This window comes from Drosophila miranda, chromosome 4, assembly GCF_003369915.1.
Source record: "Drosophila miranda strain MSH22 chromosome 4, D.miranda_PacBio2.1, whole genome shotgun sequence".
Lineage (NCBI taxonomy): Eukaryota > Metazoa > Arthropoda > Insecta > Diptera > Drosophilidae > Drosophila > Drosophila miranda.
In genome coordinates this window covers 18,332,503-18,354,544 of record NC_046677.1, presented here as the reverse complement: position 1 = coordinate 18,354,544, position 22,042 = coordinate 18,332,503, and the positions used below count along the sequence as shown (strand labels likewise).

The window sequence follows — 22,042 nt, the reverse complement described above, 5'->3', positions numbered from 1 at the left end:
ATCGAAATCCTCACGCGACGCCTTTCTGCCACCCCTCCACGACCCGAATGAGGAAGGAGGAAAAGCGTATGAAAAGCCTTTTCGATTTCGTCTGAACAAAAAACGAGCGTGACAATACCAAATGTGACTTTGAAAATTTGATAAATGACCCAAAAGTTGCAGACGATGAGGGGAGGGGGGGCAAAGCCGGGCGATGTCTGGACGTGAAATAAGGAAAAGCCAAAGCGGAACTGAAGGAAACCCCCCCGAATCAATGAATGAATGAGTGAGTGAATGAATGAATCAATGGGTGGAGTGGAAACGTGCAAGGGAAAAATAAAAAAGAACTCGAAACCCGCGACAGCACCGAAGGGGAGGCAACGAGCCAAGCGCCACATGTGTCGCCTCCGCGCCACTCCCCTCCTCCCCTCCCCTCAGACCCAATTGGCCTTCTTAGCGGCATTTGTTTTGGGCCTCCTCCACAAATATTGATATTAAAAAATCGCATCACGTCGCTTAAGTTTTTTGTAAATAATGTGGTGGAAAATTTCTTACGAAGGGCCATGGGGGGAGGGGGGGGGGGGGGGCGGAGGGGACATTCTATGCTGGATAAATGCGATTTAGTGAGAGATTTGATCTCTGAGCCTCCAGAGGGATTTCAGGCCTGACAGGTGTCAATGGAGGAGCGCCAGCCGCGTGGGCGTTGAGCTCCATTTGAGATATTTTTGGCCATAAACCAAGAGCTCTTTGGGGCACAAATCACAAATGCCAGAGATGCCTCAACTGGTTGCCGTTTTAAAATATATAAAACACTCGAATAAGCGACTAAATCCACCCACAAACAATTAGAATTATTCATGAGACCTGTGCCAGGGATTGAAGCTCTGACATTTGAATTATTTATGAATGGCGGGATCAGCAATATACGAGTTTATCAAGAAAAAGAGAGAAAATATATGGTACAACATGTTTTTAGAATAAAGGAAAAAGTGCAAACAAATACATTATATTCCACGTTTATTCCAGGCAAAAAGCGGGTTTGGCTGAGGCTGGAGTCTGCGGAATTGAAAAGGACAAGTTAAGCGGCCAGGACCACAGCGAGAACAAGCGGGGTGCAGGCAGGGCACAGACAGGGCTAATAGAAAAAGGAAATGCGGGACGGAAAATAAGACGCACAAGGCAAAGCAGCATAATAAATCATGGCCGACTACTTGGACCAGGATCAGGGCCTGGAAGGACATTCGCTTTTTCATAAAAACCATCTAAAATAAATACAGGAAAAACCAGAGAGACGGCAAGACGGAGAGACCCTGATGAGAAATAATAGCGGAGAGAAAAAGCGACAAAGTCAATTATGCAGGCAACAGGAAAATGGAAAACACAACGGGGCCGGAGCGCCCTGCGTTATGCTTTAATAAACCCGAACTGCCATCCGCAGAGCGAGTCCTGGAGCCCCAGACTATGGACTCCAGACTGCAGACTGTAGACATTATTATTGAAATATTAATGACCTTCAAGATTACATATAATAAAAGGCGGGAGCTAGTTCTGGCCCTGGACCGATGGCGGCGGCAAAGTTTCGGGCTTTGAAAATCGAATTGCAAATTGCAATCAAAACTTAATCAGTTTACAGGCTTAGAAGAGCCCCATCTGCTGCCCCTTCCCCCTCCCCCTGGCACTATCCTCTCCATTTCCCCTATTTGCAGAGCTTTCAATTAAACAAAAAAGCTTTCCTTTTCCCCCCTTTCCACCGAACGCACTCAAACCCCGAAAAATGTGAATATTTTTCGAAAAATTAAAAGGATTTTGTGCGTCAATATTGACACAAGACTTCAATGCGGCTGCTGCATGGCTGAAATGTTTGGCCCGAGAGCACGATGGAGCGGTGCCCCGGAGCGGAGCGGAGCGCAGGGCAAACAGGAATATAACATTCCAGCTTTTAGCGGTTTCCCAAGTGCCCACCAGATGAAAGGACTCGGGGGGGCTCGAGAGCAAGTGGGAGACGTACCAAAGGGTTAGAAGAAGGAGTTCCATTCTGTATGGCATAGCGTTAATTCCCTTAGTTCGGATACGCATACTCCTCAGATACATCCTCAAGATACACACCACAAAAACCGCAGCCCCCAGGCAAAAAACAACAACAACAAAAGCTGCTGCTGCCGATAACAATTTCCAACGCAGAAACAATAAATAATTAAATGCAAATTTTCACACCTGACCCTCCGAATGCAAGTAAAAGGGTAATTGCACTTCTGCAATCCTGCAGGGCGGAGGAGGGACACGATAAATCACGGCCCGGCCTAAGAAAGAGCAAATGAATGAATGATAAGCAAGGAAGGAGGCAGTAGAGCGGAAAAGACAAACAAAACTAGGGAAAGGCGTAGGGGAAAACCCAGCCACGGGCCCAAAGCGACCCGAAGGAGTGCTCATTGAATTTGTACTTTTAAATTTTTGGTGTATTTGCATTGTTTTTTGGAGGCTGGCAGGCCATTAGTTAAAAGGGCAGGCCAGTGGCTGTGGACCTGAGGGCGGTGCGCGGTGGGCGTGGCCCCGAACAAGTGTGAAAAAGTCGGGCCCAGTTCTTTTTTTGTTCGCGCTTCAATTAAATTTAATTGCATTTTGAAGGGTCATAAATCTCACACAGTGGCAGCCAAAAAACTACGCACAACCCAGGAGCACCACACACCCCCCCGCTCCCCCACTCCCCCTCTTCCCTGCTCCCCGCACAGGCGGAACAAATTGCAATATGCAAAGCGAGACAAAATGCGGCCATTGATTAATGGGGCTTCAATGGCAGGGGGAGAGGGGGCGGGCACCAGCCGGAAAATCAATCACCAAACAAATTGCAGCCACTGTTTGACTTTCGATGGGATTGAAGATGAATAGATCGAGCAGCCAATGCCCGAAATCCAGAGATCATAAATGCGGCTCCCCGCTCTCCCCGCTCCACGAATATTCCATTCGTTCTCTAGAGGGGGACGCCCCTGGTGTTAATTTATTTATTGCTCTGGCATTGTGGCTATCAAAATATTGAAGAAGAAAGCAAACCCCCTCCCCACACACATGGAGGGATAGATAACTTTAAAAAGCCATCTTGTGGGGGGGGGGGGGGAGGGGGTGCGGAAAACTCGGGGCAATTCATTTTAATTATTCACGGATTTTCCAATACCCACAGACGGGCGGCCGAGTGCGAGGGGAGAGCGTTGGCTGCCACTTGATTTATCGCCCGAATAATGTGATAAGAACATCGATTGTTATTTATGGTCCGGAGTGTGTCTCCGTCTCCGTCTCCGAGCTGCGGCTTTAATTTAAGACATTTCCAGAGCGGATCAGAGGGATCTCTGGGGGGAGTTCTAGATTGAATTAAAGTTCCCGTACTTGAAAGGTAGCTCTTCCCCGAGACAGACTATATTTCTGGCTATTTCCTTTCCTGCTTGTGGGGCGTCTCAGCTTAACCCCTGCCTCTCCTCCAGCCGGGCCCACTTCAATCAAAGCTGTCTTTGCAGCTGCCTCTCCAATAGCCAGTCTCTCGCCTCGCCCTTCTCCCTCTCCCATCTCCCTTCTCCAATTCCAGTTCTCTGGACCCTGGCAGCCTCTCCAAAAAATCATAACGCACTTTGTACATGTGCCACAATCAAACTGCACTTCAATGCCAAACTGCAATTGCAGACATTCATTCATGTAACAAAAAACCTCAAAGTCTAGGAGCACTCGATGTCTCGATGTCTGCAGTGGGGTGTGGGGTGGGGAGTGTGTGGGGTGGGGAGTGTGTGGTGTGTGGGTGCCGGCTGCCAGGTCTTGTTGCCGCTGCAGTTCATGGACCGTAAAATGAGGTTATGCTCGGGCTGCTGCCTAGGAACATGGTACTTCTTCTACCTTCTGCGCTTCTGTGTGTGATTTATGAAGAGCAATTTTAATGACATTTCCTACGAGAGTATCGACACATATCGGCTCTGTACGTGTGCAGCAGGGTGTGCTGTGGGGGCTCTGCCCCGAATGCATTAGCTCCAGCTGACGACGGAGCAGCTTTGGCCAGTCATGCATGGCTTCCACCCGGCGTGCCCCGATGACGGGCATACTTCAAGGCCTGGACACACCTCCAAGTGCACTGAAGCCCGATAGATAGCGATGGGGGGACGCTTTGCCAAAGAGCATAAGATTATTAATCGGTGGAACCCCCAAAAGCCTGGCTACTAGATCATTTTCCCGACTTAAAGATATAATAATCCACCAGTTCCGATCTGCTCTGCTTGCCACCGCCCCTGCCCCTGTCACAAAACACTTTTCATGAATAATCGACGCCCATAAATCCACTCGGGGGACCACTGATGTACCGATAGCCAGCAATCGACTCCTTTTGTTGCCCCGTTCGGTCGCTTGTCCGAGTGATAAGCAATAGCACCCCACTATTTCCTTTACTATTTGTAGTTTTTTGCTGCTTTCTGCTTTAGTGGGTCACATGAATCAGACACAAACCCAATCCCGAACCCAATCCCGAAACCGAACCCAGAAAAGCGCAAAATCAGAGGGACTTGTGCCAAGTGGGGATTTGGCTTTGTTGTTCGCTTCGATTCGATTCGATTCGATTCGGTTTGGAGTCAGTAAATAAATAACGAGGAACTGTGGCCAATACATATATTTTTATGGAAATTCAGTGCATTTTCCATTTCAATTGCCTTTTGAGTGGAAAAATATGTAAATTTCAATGGGGCTGGATATCGGATGGACAATGGGATGGATATCGGACGGGCATGGCATTGCACTGATGCGATATATATTCAGTAAATTGCAGTTTGCCAAAAACATTTTTGCCATTTGCTCCTCGACCCGCGCCACTTTTGGCCAATTTATGACCAACAGCAGGCAGCAGTTTTAATGTGTGCAAATGAGAACATTCTTGATATACGACTGCCTCGAACAGGCCCAATATGTTCGACAGTTATGCAGAGGATGGGCTTAAGTAGGCTATGGAATGTGGGATCAGTGAGATCCTTCTAAAAGTTAAGTCCTTCATCCGCACATCACTCAAACTTTCCGAGAGCTCCGAAACTTTTCACTAATTGCTTGTCATAATCCCCGGGCCCTTTCATCGCAAATCCCTGGCCCCACTCAATCACCTGGAAACAATTAGTTTCGTCCCAGCCCCACTTACATGTTTAAATAAGCCAGATGGAGGGGCAGATGGAGGGGGGAGAAGTCCCAAAAAGACCAAAACCAAGGCAAAGTCTTAGAGTGTTTTGCGGGCCAGAGAAGATTTATATTTGCCTTGGCCCGGACCAGGCCAGGAGCCAGTTCCCCAGAGGAGGAATCCAGGAGTTGGCTGCTCTCATTCGAGTCTCATTCGAATCCAAGTGAAGTGCAGTAAAGGTCTCCTCGGTGCAGTTTTATTTTGGTCTCTGTCTCTGTCTCCATCTCTCCGTCTCTCTGTCTCTTGCTGTGTCTCTTGATTTGTTGCTGATGTGTTCTCTCACTAAATTCACTTAAATTCATGTTATTTCCGCATGTTTCACACAACTTCAGGCTCCACTCCCTGCCCCCCTCTGTGCCCCCTCTGATCTTCAATTCGCGTTGATTTTTCCTTTTCTCACAATTTGCACTTCATGAATACAAGATAGCAGAGGAGCCATCGGGCTGGGGCTGGGGCTGGTGCTGGGGCTGGGAATGCTGCTCCATTAGACAATTTTCACATCTGTCTCCGAAGACCGTCCCCACGTTCTGGCCCCCCCCTTTTGGCATCCATGACTATCCCCCACTGCAGAGAATTATCCGATTGATGCACAAAATAAACTTCCGTTTCGTCGTTGACCGTTTAATGGGCTCCGCCCAAGGAAATTTGCTCCACATGTGGCTCCACGAGCCGCAAAAAAGAGGAAAGAAAGAGTATAATATTCTTTGGCTGTTGGCCACACATCCGAAGGGGCTGTCGGGAGAGGGGGGAGTGGGGTGTGGCACTGCCAATGTGCCAAGTGATGCATTTTCGATCATCTCCCCAGGTATCCTCCTTTCCTCCTTCTTCGACGACGAATCTTTTCTGGCGGGGACATCAATTATTTGTGCTTTTGTGGAGCCTTCCTGGAGGCTTACACTCGGCAAAGACCTGCTATATTCCGTGCAGATTCCTTCTATGCTTTCCATCGGATGCACAGACGAGTGGCACGCCACCGAAGTGGCTGCATCTCCAGTAAATCATATCAGTCCATTAAGCACAACTTTTTCATTAAAAGGCAACATTTTCGTGCCACCAATAGAGGGGGTTTGGAGCAGTCCCCAAACATCCTATGTACTCCCCAATGTTTGCCCTTCAATTCCAAAAACATAGCTAAACATTGCCCAAATTTATTCCCCGCCACATCATTATTGTTGCTCCACTTGGCCGTCACTTCATTAACGGATTGCCCCCTATCCCCCTGCCCATCCCCCTGTCTATCCCCCTGTCTATCCCTATCCCTCTGGCGCGATTAAAATGCAATTCGCCAGCGGAGGCGCAACAGAGTTGGCCCGACAATGGACGTGGAGCCCGTCCACAGCGAGGGGGGGGGGGGGGGGGGCCGCTTTTGTTGCCCAAAAATATTTAACCAATAATGCAATTTCGGTTGTGGCCGGCCATCCAGCCGGCAGATAGCTACAGATATGTACAATGACCAGGCCAGGATCAGGGGCAAGAGGAGGGGCAGGAGGAGGAGGAGAAGTCCCCCTGATGGCAAACAGAAGCAACAGCAGCCTGGAGGGCCTATTAAATGGAATTCCAAACAGGACCGATGGCAGACAGCCTGTCCATCGGGAGCAGACGGGAGCAGTCTTCCCTCCCCGCAACCGGCACCCCCTCGCCCCTGGCACTGATTTCATTTGTTCAATAAACGCATAATTATCCGCAATAATTGCATTAGCAAATATGGGCAAGGAATTAAAGGCCAGAGCATAATTACGGATGCCATCATCGTGTAATCGTCGGATTAGACGAGGTGTGACAGACAGCTGGAGAGAGGGGGAGAGGGAAAGAGCTGAAGGGGCAGTGCTTCCGTCTTGAGGCATTTAATTAAAGGCGTTAAGTTGGCTAATGAATGCGGCCATCGAAATGAGCACGAGATTGCTCAGAGGAGCCCTCAGCAGGGGGGAGTGGGGGGGGGGGCACGTTTCAACATCACTGAGCAGTCAGTCAGTCATTCCGGCAGTCTGCCAGTCGCTCCTGCAGCCTGCACATGCTGGATAAGTGAATAACATTAAATAAACAAACTGTGGAGGCAGCGCAGAGCAGCCGAAGCGATGCACTGCGCAGAAAATGGGAGGAAATTGCGGAAAAGGATTGTGGATTGTGGGGGAAAACCCAACCTCCAGACGAGCCCGAAATACCCTTTCAAAGTGGGGTTTACCCTACTACTTGGTTGCTTCTTAGGATAGTACTGGATTCTACGGCTGGCAGAGTCACAGATGGATCCATTTGATCGGTGAATGGTGGCTCTGGCAAGCCGGATCGGAAGTGTACGCCACAAGCCCATTGTTGCTGTCCGGGTCCGGGTCTGATGCACCGCACGCCAAAAAGTGGCTGCCACCGATTGCCGAGTACTTTATTATCTATTCTGTGCTGGAACGGTGCATTTGTTTGCCACTTACTCACACACACACACACACACACACACGTACACACGTACACGTAGCACAAAGGAATAACAAAATGGCGGATGCACATACCTGCAAGAGAGAGGGAGAGAGGGGGAGAGAGCGAGCATTAGTTGGGAAATCTTTGCGGAGCACACCTGAAAATTTGCTCTTGCTTGTTGCAATTGCATTAGAATTAGAATTTAAGATACGACCAGTTCGAAGTTGCCTGCGAAGCGAGAGTGTGAGTAATGGCAGTGCAGTGCAGGGAGGGGGGGGGTGCCAGGGTGGAGGGGGAGTGGCTACAGACTGGTATATGTACTCGGTTTCCATTCCATTCCTGGCTGTGTGTGTTGGCCAACTTGTTTACCAAACTTTATTACAACTTGGCAAACAGTCGTCGCCTTTGTAGTTGGCCCGGGCCGAGAGCTCCTGCTTTGTCTGCTAACTGATTGCAGTTACAATCAGTTTATTGTATGTATGGGCCTGCTGCAGGATAGACTACCTCCCCCCTGCCACCGCCCAGATGCTACCTTGTATCCTGCGAGCATCCTGCGAGTAACATGTTACATGGCAAACAGCAAAGGCACTTTGCAGCGGACAATGGAGGCTGCCAGACCCGAAACTTTGAGCACTTTATGCCTGGAAATACCCCAAAAATCCAATTCATTTGCGACTGCTTCGCGGGTGCTCCAGCCATGGGCTTTCCATCAGACTCTGCCTTGGGATCCCCTTAAATCTGGCATTTCCCCAGTAATCATCCATAATTCAGGGCCTTTTTGCACCGACAATTTGTAAGATTTGTAATTTAAAGTCAATTCCCATTCGACTGAACCCCAAATCAAAAATCAGAAATCAAAAATCAATAATCAATAGAACAGAATGTCATAAGTGATTTCCTGTTCCGTTTCACGTTCCAATCAAGCGTGAAATAATTTTGTGAAAATATTTACCCAGATCGAGAGACCCCAAAAGGGCGGGAGAGCAGCGAAAGATGAAAATCGGAAAAAAGCTAATGGTTCTGGCTGGCCCTCTGCCCCTCCCTCTGCCCCTCTCACGGAGTGGAAGATGTCTCGTTTCGTCGCGTTGCGCTTGAATGGTTACCTCCTCCACTAAAATGGTGTACATCAGTGTCAGATTAGGGCGTGGCAGGGCCAAATCACAGACATAACCGGCACTAAGCCCGGACGAGGGAGAGGGCGAGGGCTTCCCAAGATGGAGCATAAATTCCAGACACTGCCGCCCTGGTGATTTGTGGTGCGGAGACCACATCAAACATGGCAGATGCGGCGGGTGGGGGGTGGGGGGAGGGGGCAACAGACAGAGACTAAGTGTGGGTTAAGCACACTTCAAGTATGTGCACGCTTGGGTTAAGAAAAAGGATTTGCCAACTCCAAGGAGTTGCTGTGTCCCATCCCCCCCTCCCCCCTGTTCGGGGCCACACAGAGGGATTCACGGTTTGTAGGAAATATGAAAAGACGTCCTGCCAACGAGTCGGGGTCCCTCCCCTCTGGCAAGGTGAGGATTGTGGTCTCTCTGCGGTGGTGCGGTCCTTGCGGTCCTTGCCAGCCCCCGAACCTCCTTGTGTGGACGGGTTTTTCCATTTTCTCTTCCGACAGTCACGTGTAATGCAATTATTTTGAGGCGCATTCTGTGTGTCACAACTTTTTTCACTTTTTCCGGCACAAAACACGTGTGCTTCCCCTTTCCGGAATCGAAGACTGCCTAAAAGGGTTAGCCGGAAGCAGGAAGCAGGCAGGTCTTTAAGAAGAATAGGTTTTTGGCGAAGATTTCCTCGGTGAAAGCGAAAGCCCTGCCCAATCTACAGCCTTTCTCTTCTTCTGTCTAGAGTTTTCGCTGCAAAGCCCCGTAATTTACAGCAACAGGCAGCACGGATAATTGCCAAAGTTTATTAACGGCGACAAAAAAGCGAAAGTGTGGGTCCAACTCCGGCCCGGAGGCTGCGGAATCTGAATTTGGCGTCCATGAATATGAAATGAACTCGAAAGCCCACGGCGAGACAGGGCCAGAGATCCCTTTGGGGGTTGTGGGTGTGGCGTGGGCCAGTCATAAACAACAATTTAGAAGCTTTAATGAAAATTGGTTGATAACCGGCAACATTCTGGGCCGCTCCTGAGACGGAGTTGCAAATAAATTAAGTCGATTCTGCCTAGACCCAGACCCAGACCCAGCTCCAGCCCCTTTGCCACCTTGGACTGGCCAAGTTTTTATGCCACACACGGGAATACCCTTGCCGTGCACCGCGGCACCCTCTTTCGACGGTTCTGTTCATAAATATTTGCCCGTTTTCACCTTTTTTTCCGGCGGAGGCTTAGCTTTGTCCGTTCCCCCTCCGCTCTTTCGCTCTCGACAAATGCATATGGAAATTTTATGCAAATTTCCATTGTGTCAGCAATTTGTAACGAATTTGAGATGTGAAACTGTTTGGAAAAGCCGCCGCAGGCCCAGCCACGGGGCGTTGATGGGGGCCCCCCTCCACCACCCTCCAAATTGCATAAACGTCAATTTGCTAATCCAATATTTGACTGAAAGTTGGGCAAAGAACTGCTCGTCGCTCTTTAATTTGAACTTTAAGAAATGTCGAGAGGAAAGTGTGGCAAAAGGCAAGAGGCAGGAGTGGAAAGAGTGGCAAGAGGCAGGAGTGGAACGAGTGGCAGGAGTGGCAAGAGGCAAGAGGCAAGAGGAAAGTTGTGCCAGCGTCTGCTGGCGAAGCTGACAAAATATCTTTTGATTACTTTTCCACACTGGCAACACTTCACAATGTCCCCAAAGAGAGAAGAGAAGAGCAGAGAGGAGAGGAGGGGCAACGCGCCTCGGAATATCTTCGAAATAAATGTTATTGTAGGAAAGAAAAGTTGCTGCAACCGATAGGAGGAACATGGCTGAGGACAAGACAGGACACGACAGGGCAGGACAGGACAGGACACGGGACACAGGGGATGGAGGGACAAGCCGTATCCTTGAAGCAAGTGCAGCCCTCGGCTGCCTGTTGATGGCACTTTGATGTTGTCCGACCAAAGGCTTCCTCCACGAGTATTACCGAGATCCTCTCAGATAGTTCCGTCCTAAATTTTTCGCCTGCCGTGCCGGGCCGGGCCGTGGTGGGGCCTCATCATAATCAACAGTCCACAAAAAGAAGGACCCACACACGTGACGACACCACGAAACCCCCAGGACGCACCGCCCAGCCGCCCAGCCGCCCCGCCCCCTCTGCCACCCCACCGCCCAGCCCTTTGGCAAATGAGCCGCTGGCATTCTGCTGTTTTCTCCGCTTTTGGAGCTGTCTGCACTTAATGGAAAATGTCAGTTCGCCTCCGGCGTCAAGCGTTTTATTGAAGTCTCCACCGACGGGGTCTGAGGGCCACTCTCAAATGTGCGTCTCCCGGGGACCCACCTTTTGGCAGCTTCTCGCGGGCAGCCGTTAAACTTAACGAACCGGAAGTGGCGAAGGCGAAGGCGAGAGAGCAGAGCTAAAGGTGCCGAGTGCCCGCCGATGGAGAATCTTCGCTGTCAAATGGCCGTGAAAAATTGTTGTTAATTTTAATGGAGAGCAAGCCGGAAAATGCCAGGAGAAAATCCACAATCCGAGTGTGCTTGATATTTCCATCAATTTGACGTAGATCTACACCCAAATTCCTACATATTTCCCAGTCCTAGTGCTAGATCCATCCAAAAACGAAAATCTGAAAATCTCAAGCTCCGAAATGAACAACAAAATTACCAAGTCGAAATTTACACCGGCCGTGACCCCTCTGGCGGCCCCCAATGCGGCCAGCATTTTCCGCTGCATGTTCGAGGTCTTCGGCAAGGTCCAGGGTAAGAGGCGCCGCCGAAAAGGCCACTTTTTGAGTCTAATCTTTGTCCCCCTCCTCCACGGCAGGTGTCTTCTTCCGGAAGGTAATCCATCGAGTACTCTTTTAACCACCTAATGGCATTCCTCGGCCCCCCCTCCAGCACACCAACAAGAAGGCCCAGCAGCTGGGACTGGTCGGGTGGTGCATGAACACCCACGAGGGCACTGTCAAGGGCGTGATGGAGGGAACCTTGGAGAACATAATTGAAATGTGAGCGATCAGGGTCTGGTTTTATTCATCTTGTCCCTCTCTTCCCCCCCTCTCAGGAAAGACTGGCTCCAGCACAAGGGCAGTCCTCGGTCGGTGATCCAAAAGGCCGTCTTCTCCCCCCACGAGCCGCTGGTGATTCCCAGCTTCGAGAAATTCTCCATACGACGCTAGGGCAAGGGCTCCTCCTCCTGCACTGCACTTCACACACCCGTAGACGAACCATAATCCTGCACATAATTACAAGAATAAATAAAAGGCTCCCCCTTTGAGGGGAAAACGTGACAATTGTCCTCCCAATGGCCTCCCCAAACAATTGGAAGCCACAAATGGCCAAAGTTGCCGAAAGTTTTGGCCCTGTCCCTCCGGGGGATGTCCGTCCGGCGGCCAATTAGTTAGGCCATGAGCCAAAATAAATTGTCGTTCTAATATTTTTCTGTCCATTTTTACCAGGAGTGCCCGGCCCTTCCCCTTCCCTGCCCCTACCCCCACCACTCCCCCGTCAATTGTCAAAACAATTTCAATTTATTTTCCCAGTCGTCAAAATGTTTTCGAAACGTCCAAAGTTCCGGCTGGCTTTTGCCAATTTTGCGACAAATATTTTGCTGCCCCGAAAAAAAAGCCACAACGAATTTGCATAAGTAAATAAAAGTTGACTGAGTTCTCGATGGTAACAGTTGTCGCCGTGCTGCCAATTAAAAGCCTCTGCCCCGCCCCTCAGGGGGCTTGTTTTTTATCCCCTTTCGAGGGGGGGGGGGGGGGGCTTTTGTGTCTCTCTGTGTGTCTGGCAAACACTCTATTAAAAAGCGCTGAAACCGCTAGAGTGCACTGGCTAAACAAATTGTTGTTGTTGGCCCCCATCAGGGGTCGAGAGATAAAAACGACTCGATTCGTGCTCCAAAGGGGTTTACTATTTTTCTATTTTTAATTTTGAACTGCCGATAATTTAATTTGGATTTGCAGCCAGCTCCCCGCCAGCGATCAGGACGCTGGGAAGACGCCGTGGGCCACCTGCTGGTCCCTCCGCTGCCGGGCCGTACGGATCTGCTGGGGCGTCTGGGCCTCGCGCTGCAGCTCCCTGCGCAGCAGCCTCTTGAAGAGCAGCATCTTGCGGCGGGTCTGGGGCGTCCCGACGGGCGTGCTGAACTGCATACCGGGCGGAGTCGCGCGCGAGGAGCTTCATGAAGAAATAGGTCCAAAAGAAAAACGATAGGAACATGGGGTGATTGGCTGTGCCGCGATTACCAAAGAGGGCCAGAGCCAGAGCTACTTTGAGCGGCTTCATGGCCCTTCGCTCCCTCAGCTCTGCGACTCGGGGCCGTCGTTGGATGTGGTCTGCTCTTCGATCAACTTACGCCTTTTTGTCACTCATTAAGGAACACGCCGGGCAGTTTTTCCCAAACAAAAGCCGAAAAAAACCAAACAGTTTCTACGTCGGAACTGGAGAGACAATGTTTTCAATAGTGGATAGAATTTTGCATACTGAAACGGGGCCAACTCCGATTTTGGAGTCTCGGAACAGGAACAGGAACAGGCACAGGATATTTCAAGGCAATCTAGATCGGAGTCTACAGCACCGTAAACTAATTACTGAAGCCGAAAAAACCAGGCCCCAAATTGAGTCATTAAATGCCACCGAATGGCAACGCGGCACGCAAGCAGATAAAAGAGCTTGCCGCAGCACGCAGGAAGGGAGGGGGGCACGAACCAAAGACGTCTGTATGGTGGTGTGGGGGTGCAGAAGGGTAGCAGCTAAAAGCCGATAATCAATTCGGTTTCCGGCTGACAGTTTGCCGCATCGTGCGTGACTCCAAATTTGAGCATAAACATCGCCACAAAAATATAATAATAATTGTAATAATTTTCCCTGTGCAGCACCAGGCGATGGGTGGGGGGGGACAGGGCGGGGCCTGTTGAAACTTTGGCCTCGCGTGCATCGGTTGCATGTCGAGGAGTAAGCCGTGGCAAAGCCATTCCATTAGCTGCCAGAAAGCGTTGATAACGAGTTCATTGGCACATTGATTCCCATTGATCGGTGCAGCAGTGTGGCAACGAGGATGTGCTGAGGGGGCGGCGGGTTGCACGGTTATGCTAATGAAAGCCCAGAAGGAATATTGTCCCACTTTGTGCCGCCAATTGAGGCGCCATTGAAATGCAAATGCGGCTCTTGGCAGGCATTGCATTAGAATCATTCAACAACATTTAATGCGACTTTCAACGATGTCTCCCTGCTTGCCTGTATTCCTCTAAGGGATTGGGATGTACTCGAACAATATTGGAGGAATGAACAATTGGGTATAGCCTGGGACGATCTCCAGCCTCTCTACAAGCTGAATTCTGGATGGATTCTGGCCACTTTATCCCTACATTGGTACCTCCTACGATTGTTGCTCCCGCATTTCCTTGGCCGTAACTTCCGAGGGGAAATGGTAGCTATTTCTGCACCGCACATATGTCTATCTGGGAGTCCTAAAACCAATACCAATTCCGGGCTGTTCCTCAGCTGCTGCGCCTCCCCCCCCGGCACTGCACTGCAGCCCAGCCTCCGGCCCAGTCCCAGGCGAGGCTTATTACGGATGCAGACCATGTTTCTTGGGGCCCTGCTAAGCAAGGCACGACCCCCGAAAGTGGCAGCAGACTGTTCTCCAAATCTCAGTCCGGGCACACGCGGATCGTTCAGACAGACTCGGATACGTGGGCCGAAATATCCGCATCACCAGGCCCCCCAGCTGCCACAGAACTCCCCCCTCCCCGACCACCAATCTCCGCCCAGGGCGTTGTCTAGACGCAAAACCATTCTAGTCCTCCAAAAAATTGTGCTCGTTGCGCAAATGTTGCATTATATACTCCACAAATCCACAGAACTCCAGAGTGTGTGGCAGATGGTGAGGACGAGGACGAGGACGAGGACGGGGCAGAGTTGGGGGGCCTGCAACAGCAGTTACCACCCGAAAAGAAATTTATTAAAATTTTACAGCCGCAGCCGCAAACACAATTCCGGCTTGTGGAAAATTGGAAAATCCGCAACTAATTCTGCATGAATATGGGATTGCAGGGCCTCCGCCTCGGCCTCCGCCTCCTCCTCGACCTCCGCCTCATGTTGCGTGCCACTTTGATGAATGAATGTCCTCCCATCTCTAAGGCCCTTCGAATGCAGTTCTTAGGCTCGGGAAGGGACTGAAGGGTAAGGGCCTGCCCAGGAAGGGAAAAACTTGGTTGGGTCTTCCGGGGCCTTCATTTTCAGGGGATCGGATCCCAAACGCCTCGGGGCCTCGTTTCTCGGTTCTCGGTCCTCGGTTTTCCTTTGAAGATAGTAGCCTCTCTCAGAGTAGCCCTGCATTTCATGCTCCAAAAAAAAACAAACAACAAGCAGGCCAACGAAAAGTCAAATGTTGAAGGTTGAAGTTTGAAGTTTGAGGCCAAAGCCGAAGCCCTTGAGCTGCCACTCAGATTCCAAATCCCAGTCTTTTAATGTAATGTAAAGGTTAATTTTTGCACAAAACACACAGAAACTAAACTTGCAAGATGGAGGCACGTGCACTCAGCGAGGGACAGGTCCAGGCGCATGCCCTGGAGTCGGGCATCGGGATGTCGAAGGAGTTCATTCAGTTTGGCCAGGGGAGTCCTGCGGGATTGCAGGAGTTCGGGCCATTAACCGAAAAGAGTCCGAGGGCGATGCACAACCAGGAGCAGGACAAGCAAATTGTGGTGGAGGTAGTGGAGGCAGAGGAAGAGCAATCCTCGGAAGAAGGAAAGGTAATGTTGAAGGGGGATTCTCCGAGTCTCTAACCGATGAAAGTCCTCAGCAGATGGAAGGCCAGGGCTGCGCGGAAAATGCCCTAACAAATGCCGAGCCTGGGCTCGAGCTCCCCGTGGAAAACTCCAGTGAAAACTACAGTGAAACCGAATGTGAATGCAGTTCACTGATCGAGATCGAAGTATCATCTGAAGAATCTAAAGACGAGACCTTGACAGCGGAGGAGCGGGCCAAAATGAAGGATAAAGAGGCCAAAGAACAGGCCAAAAAGGAGTCCGCCATGGCCAAGGAAGAGAGGAAACTGAAGGAGAAACAGCTCAAAGAAGCCAAGCAGAGGGAGATGCTGAACGTGCTACTCGAAGAGGCCAGATCCTTTGGCAAGAGCCCCAAGCCGGAGGTCCCCGAGACCGAAGCCAGCCCCGAAGCCAAGCCCCAGTCGCCCCCGGTGGACGTTGCGGGGGCCAAAAAGATGGCCAAAAAGATGGCCAAAAAGAAGGCCAAAAAGGCCAAAAAGGCCAAAAAGGCGGCCAAGTGGCGTGTGGATAGTTCCAAGATGGAGGAGGATATTCAGCAGTTTCTGGAGGGAATCAAGGCCTTGGAGAAGAAGCAGCGGGAGGCGGACCGCCAGGAGGCCGAGGAGGCGGCCGCCATTGTCATGGAGAACGAGCACATGAGGGGCTGGAAGGCCGTTCTGAAGGAACTGGGCCAGACGACCACTTTCTCGGCGGCCACCGCCAGGTAAGTCTTTTCCCCAACGAAAGCCATCAATCACATTCCGTTTACCCGATTCTGGCACAGCCTCAGCGCCGCTCAACTCTCCTCCGCCCCGAGACTGGTGGTCCGCGCCATCCTGCATCGCGCGGCCAAGATGGAGTACAAGAACCAGCTGCAGGTCCTCGAGGAGACCTACCACTACCGCTCCAGCCTGCTGAAGAGGCTCAAGCTCGACATGAGGTCCAACTATAAGCGGGAGCTCCAGGAGCTCGTCGCGGCCTACAAAAAGAGCAAGCCCCAAAGGATCTGATCATCAGCGACCGGAAAAAGATCTTGACTGAAGAACGACCTACTTCCATTTGCATCACATAAAGCCCCTCCCCTCCCCACCCCCCCTAGACCCAGCTGTGCATTTCATTAGGAGTGCCATCCGACCCCAACCGACCCGCTTCTGGACAGAAATCCCGTTGGCTTTGTCCGCGCTCTTTTTGTGCCACTTCTGTTTTTGCACTTTGAAAATAAAAAGAATACCCAACCCCCCCAAGCCCCACGCCCCCACATGGACAATGAAAACTGACCCAGATACCACCTGGCCTGTCCACCTCTTCGGGCATTGTAATTTATGGACCCCCTGGGGCCTGATTCGAAGGCTTTAGACGACTGCCTTGCACTTTTCCCTTTGCTGGCATTTCCGCTTTAAGAAAACTTCAAACTTTTCCAAAATCCCATCCGATCCGATCATCATCATCAGCAGCGAGTGAGAATCGGCGCTCCCCGGGCGGCTAATCCGTTCAAAGCTGCCAAAAATCCCGCAGCAACAAAAAGTGTGCGGCCCGCAGGCAGGGGGGGGCCACGGATACTCTTGGAAGGCGGCAGACAGACAGCGAAGAGCCGTAGGCTGTTGCAACATCCCTGCTGCCTGCTGCCTGCTTCCTGCTCCCTTCGTGGCGGTGGCGGTGGCGCAACCCTGCTGCAAAATGGCAAATAAAAGCCAAAAGCATTGACAGCAGGCGATGAAATGGAAAGCAGAAACCGAATTCAAATCAGAATCAAAGCAAATCAATGCCCAGGCCTCCGTCCCCCCCTTATATATTTTTGATGAAAATTGAAAATTTACTTTCGCAGCCCCCGCGCCGCTCCCCTCCTCACCACTCTGCCGCGCACCGACAATGAAATATGTCAATTTCAATTATGTCAGAGAACGCCCGGCACGCCCCCCGCCGCAGGGCCAAAATTTATTTCAACAAATGTGTCACTTTCCATGTAAACCTCTTCATCGATTCATCGAGCGCCCTGATTCCCTCCGATTGAGCCCTTGACGACTGGGTAATTACGAGCCACGAGTCCAGGGGCTGGGGATGGGGCCGGGGGGGGGCAGGGCAGGTTTTCGGCTTCAATTTGTTGACAGTTGTCGTCTGGGGCCCCGGGGCGGGGATTGTGCAATCGAGAGATGGCCGATATTGGAAGTGATAAGCAAACGATTGATACACAAGAATATCGGAACTCCTTCGAGGGGCTGCCTGCCGTGGGATTTCCTTTAAACCCAACCCAAGTTCCATGCTATTCCTATCAACGAGAAAACCATCAAATGGCCATAAAACTTTCGTTCAACACTTTGCAGACAGGAAATATGACAAGCAGTCCCGTCCCCCATAAAGCGAACCACCAATCGTCTGGTCTTCCCTCCATGCTGGTCATTTGCCATTTCTAGCTGATTGACTGAAGGAGTTCCCTCCTGGCACCCCCCGTTCCCTCTCTGATTGATTTGCAACTGGAACCGGCAGAGCTGGAATTAGAATTGAACTTGAAAACTGTGCAGACAACGCCATCAGCAACGACAGCGACAGCGACAATGACAATGACAAGGCTCTCACGATTACACAAAAGCCAGAAGCCAGAGGCCAGGGGAAGTACACGCCTGGGAGAGGGATCCATGGGGGCGACTCTCCCTGTTGTCGATATGATCTCGTCATTACGTCGCCAGAGACCGACAGCAGCAGCAGGCGTGGATGGTGCGGGTGGTGCGGGTGGTGCGGGGGGCCGTCTGCCAGTCGCTGCCTCGAGTGGGCGACACTTTTATGGGAAATTGATGATGATTGAAAGCTGGCTGGGATGGAAAAGCGAAACATTCCTAGACATGGCAGCGTGATACTCACGACGGCAGACGAGTCCTGGACTGCAGGCGACAAGAGACGATCAGAAAGATGGTTTTATCCAGTCTCCGAGAGGCCTCCTAGGCCACTCTTCGGGGCATCTGGTGGCGCTTGTCTTCTTCCACTCTCTCCACAGATTTCAAAACTACTTCTGTGGCAGCGTAAATTTAATTCACAGTCGGAACTGTGTCTCGGCCTCACCAGCCGATGATTGTCCCCCATCATCGGCGGAGCCATCCCAAGCCCCAATCATCGTCTTCTGGAGGCGAATGCTCATTGCGTTTTTATCACTTGCGCGAAATTGGTTTTTATGTGGCGGGAGTCTCATGTGCGCCTATTAAATTAAAGCGCTGCCTTCTATTTATTCCTCGACATCAATTCGAGATACTTATTGTGGCAAGAACTACAGTGCTACAGTGGGTACAACTCATATGCCTACAATGGTGGGGAGTGGGGAGTGGGGAGCGGGGAGCGGGGAGCGGGGACTGTGTTGGCAGTTAAATAAAACGCTCCACTCTGCTGTGCTCCACTCTACTCTCCTCTACTGTGCTCCACTCTACTCTCCTCTGGTGGCCGTTTAAGCGATGACAATCAGCCCAGCCGAATAGTCGAGTGATATATTGTGGAGCATTACAGCTCCATAGAGGAGAGCAAATGGGTCTACAGAGGAGCATCTTCGCTGTCATTGTTTTATTGATTTATGCCAGAGGAGCAGCAGGAGCCAGCTGATTGCAATGAATGCCAGGCAGCAGGGGCGGAGACAGGGGCAGGGGCAGTACTTACGCACTTGATTAGCGATCGGAATAGTCACAAAGTAATTACCTGCAAAGAAAGGGAAAGAAGAGAGGGAAAGGCTATCTTTAGTCACCATCTTTTACAAACAGAGCAAAAGCCACACCCTCTGGCAGGGCGTGTGGCAAGCAGCCCAAACATCTCAAAATTATATACCATTAACTCCATATGGCTATATCTATGACCAGGACCAAGACCAGGGCAAACAAACTTCTTCTGCCTGGCCCCCTTCCCCCGCTGACCCCAGCAGATGAAAAATCTGTCAAGCTCAACAAACAGACAACTTAATGCCACAAGCCGGCCAAGCCGTGCCAGCCAGCAGCCGTAAGTCCGGACAGGACTCTCCACTCTCCACTGGCCACTGGCCACTGGCCACTGGTCTCTGCGGTAAAATTTAATTTAACATACAATTCGGAAAGGCAGGCGACAGATTCGGACCACACAATACTCATTCAGCAAAAATTGTTGCCTGGACACGGAGTATCCTGGGGAGCAGGCAGGCCAAGGCCCAACACCCAAGGCTCAAACCCTTAATTATATTGAGTGTATGGAATCCTTTTGGCCACACAATGGTCTGGTGCCTGGGGTCTGGGGTCTGGCCACCCACAACAGGAAGTGGAAGTGAAAGTGAAAGTGGCCATGTCCTTGTCCGTGTTCGTTTTCGTTTTCGTGTTTAATCCAAGCAATTTGCAATTTTTGGTAATTTAACTTGACAGAAACTTTTTAATGGCCAATGGCGGCGTCACTTGGGAGCCCCTTCCACTCCACTCCACTCCACTCCACTCCAGGCCGTTCAACAATTGACAATAGAAATGAAGACCGTTTGTGGCTGCTGGCTGCTGGCTGCTGGCTCCTGGCTCCCCTTTTGCTTCGATTCGATTCGATTCGATGCGCAACTGTTTCCAGTTTCGAGGGGGAGTTCGGAAAGGGGAGAGACGCTTCCCCCATAAGACCATAATTTTTGATTGTTGCGTACTTAAAACTCTGAATTCTGTCTTGTGCCCTGAATGTGCAAAGCCCAATGCAAATTTCATTTTTTATGATCTTCCCTGGTCTGTAATGTGATTTATGTTTTGCCCCGACCAGGGGCCAAGGCGTTAATATCCTTGGGAGGAAAGAGTTGCGGCACATCCCACCACCCCCTGGGATTCATGCGCAAGAGATTAGTTGGCAAATATTTTGTGAAATTAATCTGATTAGACAGGATTTATGGGATTTGGCCCACACCCCAAGCCACACGCCACACAGAAAGAAAGACCTTCTTTGAAGCAGGCTCCATCCCCCAATCGAGGTAGCTTCTCGCAGGTAAAAGTTATCCCAGATTATTAGTTCGATATCGATGCCAAAGAAAAGTTTCCCACATCCCACCTTTTGTCCACTTTTTGCCTCCTGCTTTGAAAACTTTCCAATGTTTTAGCCCCAGAAACTTTCAAATCAAATCTTCTGATGGCTCTAATTACAAACAACAGCAGATCGCGTTGACAACAGAAGTTCCGACGCAGAGGGGCAATAAAGTTGAGTTTTTCCAGGGGCTGGACGAAGGAGGGAAATAAATGTCCCACCATAAGCCGCAATTTCTGCGGAAAAGTCGCCACCGTCGCTGCGCAAACAATTTGAACTGTCAAAAATGACAAATAGTCCGTCGAGGATTTAATTTTGAATGCAGTGCCTCAACTGGGACTGCAGTGGAAATTAACTAAGCGAGCCGGAAAAAAAAACAGTGAAAAGTCAGCGGTGGAAAGGGGGAAAACTCGTGGTGCCCTCCATGGCAACGCAGCCACAGCCAGCAGCCAGCAGCAACCCCCGAAAATTCGCAGTGAAACGCTCCGCGGCCTCACCTTGAGTAACGGAGGGGTGGGCTGTGTGCGTGTGGGTCTGTCGTACAGCGCGGGGGTTGGGAATGGGAATGCAGTCGGGCTGTTTCATGTTTGTGCGGGAAATTAGTAGCACAACAGCAGCAAAGCAGCAGCAAATAAAGGATTTTCTGTTTAAAGACAGCTTACCTCTCTCCGCTCTCTCCCCGCTCTCTCCTCTCTCCACCATCCGCTTACTGTTCGGGGAGAGTGTTTATAAATTACTCGTCCGCAGCACAATTGCTCAGCCATACGTTTTATTGCAAAATCTGAAAAATGCCAAACAGAAGCCTGCCCAAGGTTGCCAGGGACTACGACTACGACTGCGACTACGCACGTGCTCGGCAGCCCTTGCCCGCGCCGCCCTCCCCCCAGGGCTGTTCTATCCACTTATTAAAAATATTTGTCTGTTTTCGTATCCGTATCTGCACCGTGCATTGTCCGTGGACTCGCTCTCTGTGTGTGGCATTTATTTACGATTCGTTGGGGCATGTAATTAAAAATTTGGATTGTAGAGCAGACATCTCCAAAGGGTGCCATTCCGACTGGGTGGAGGGGGCTTTTTATCTGCTTATGGGCTTGACGGTTGATTGTGGGGGTTACCAGTAGATCTGAGCACCATTCTCCCGAGCGGACACCTTGAGAGAGCTGCACAGAGTCACATCTCAGTGGATGGTTCTTCTGTTCCTTCTATTCTTAATCTCCATAGTGGCCTCCTTCTAGTCAGATCTTCCCATAATTTCTGTCGTATCCCTCCTGTAAATCCGAGCTTCATTCTCCTGAGCGGACACCTTGAGAGAGTGCTCGGTATTCCTTCTGTTCTTAATCTCCATAGTGGCCTCCTTCTAGTCAGATCTTCCCATAGTTTCTGTCGTATCCCTCCTGTAAATCCGAGCTTCATTCTCCTGAGCGGACACCTCGAGAGAGTGCTCGGTATTCCTTCTGTTCTCAGTCTCAATAAAGGCCTCCTTCTAGTTAGATCTTCCCATCGTTTCCAACGTATCCCTCGACCTATCGCCCACTGTTTTTTTTTTTCTATCGCTATTTATCATCGCATAATTTCGCTGCAGACCTCATCGAAACTGTAAACTAAACTCATTAATTACTACAATTAGG

The 22,042-nt window shown here is 50.6% G+C and overlaps 4 protein-coding genes across 5 annotated transcripts in view; 2 read left to right on the top strand and 2 right to left on the bottom strand.

The window, feature by feature from the left end:
• LOC108162633 (E3 ubiquitin-protein ligase TRIM9) overlaps positions 1-22,042 on the bottom strand; it is a 74,217-nt gene that overhangs the window by 25,662 nt on the left and 26,513 nt on the right. The gene's annotated exons all lie outside the window — the stretch shown is intronic.
• On the top strand, positions 11,207-11,942 carry LOC108162637 (acylphosphatase-2). Its single transcript, XM_017297461.2, has 4 exons — positions 11,207-11,412; positions 11,477-11,493; positions 11,551-11,660; positions 11,717-11,942. The coding sequence occupies exons 1-4, from the start codon at positions 11,301-11,303 to the stop codon at positions 11,829-11,831; spliced, it is 354 nt and encodes a 117-aa protein (XP_017152950.1). The 5' UTR covers positions 11,207-11,300; the 3' UTR covers positions 11,832-11,942.
• Positions 12,548-13,177, bottom strand: LOC108162638. Its single transcript, XM_017297462.2, has 2 exons — positions 13,013-13,177; positions 12,548-12,834 (listed from the first exon to the last, which is right to left on the bottom strand). The coding sequence occupies exons 1-2, from the start codon at positions 13,027-13,029 to the stop codon at positions 12,639-12,641; spliced, it is 213 nt and encodes a 70-aa protein (XP_017152951.2). The 5' UTR covers positions 13,030-13,177; the 3' UTR covers positions 12,548-12,638.
• Positions 15,037-16,672, top strand: LOC117188914 (neurofilament medium polypeptide). Its single transcript, XM_033393494.1, has 3 exons — positions 15,037-15,413; positions 15,467-16,152; positions 16,213-16,672. Exons 1-3 carry the CDS (start codon positions 15,183-15,185, stop codon positions 16,436-16,438), a joined length of 1,143 nt encoding a protein of 380 aa, XP_033249385.1. The 5' UTR covers positions 15,037-15,182; the 3' UTR covers positions 16,439-16,672.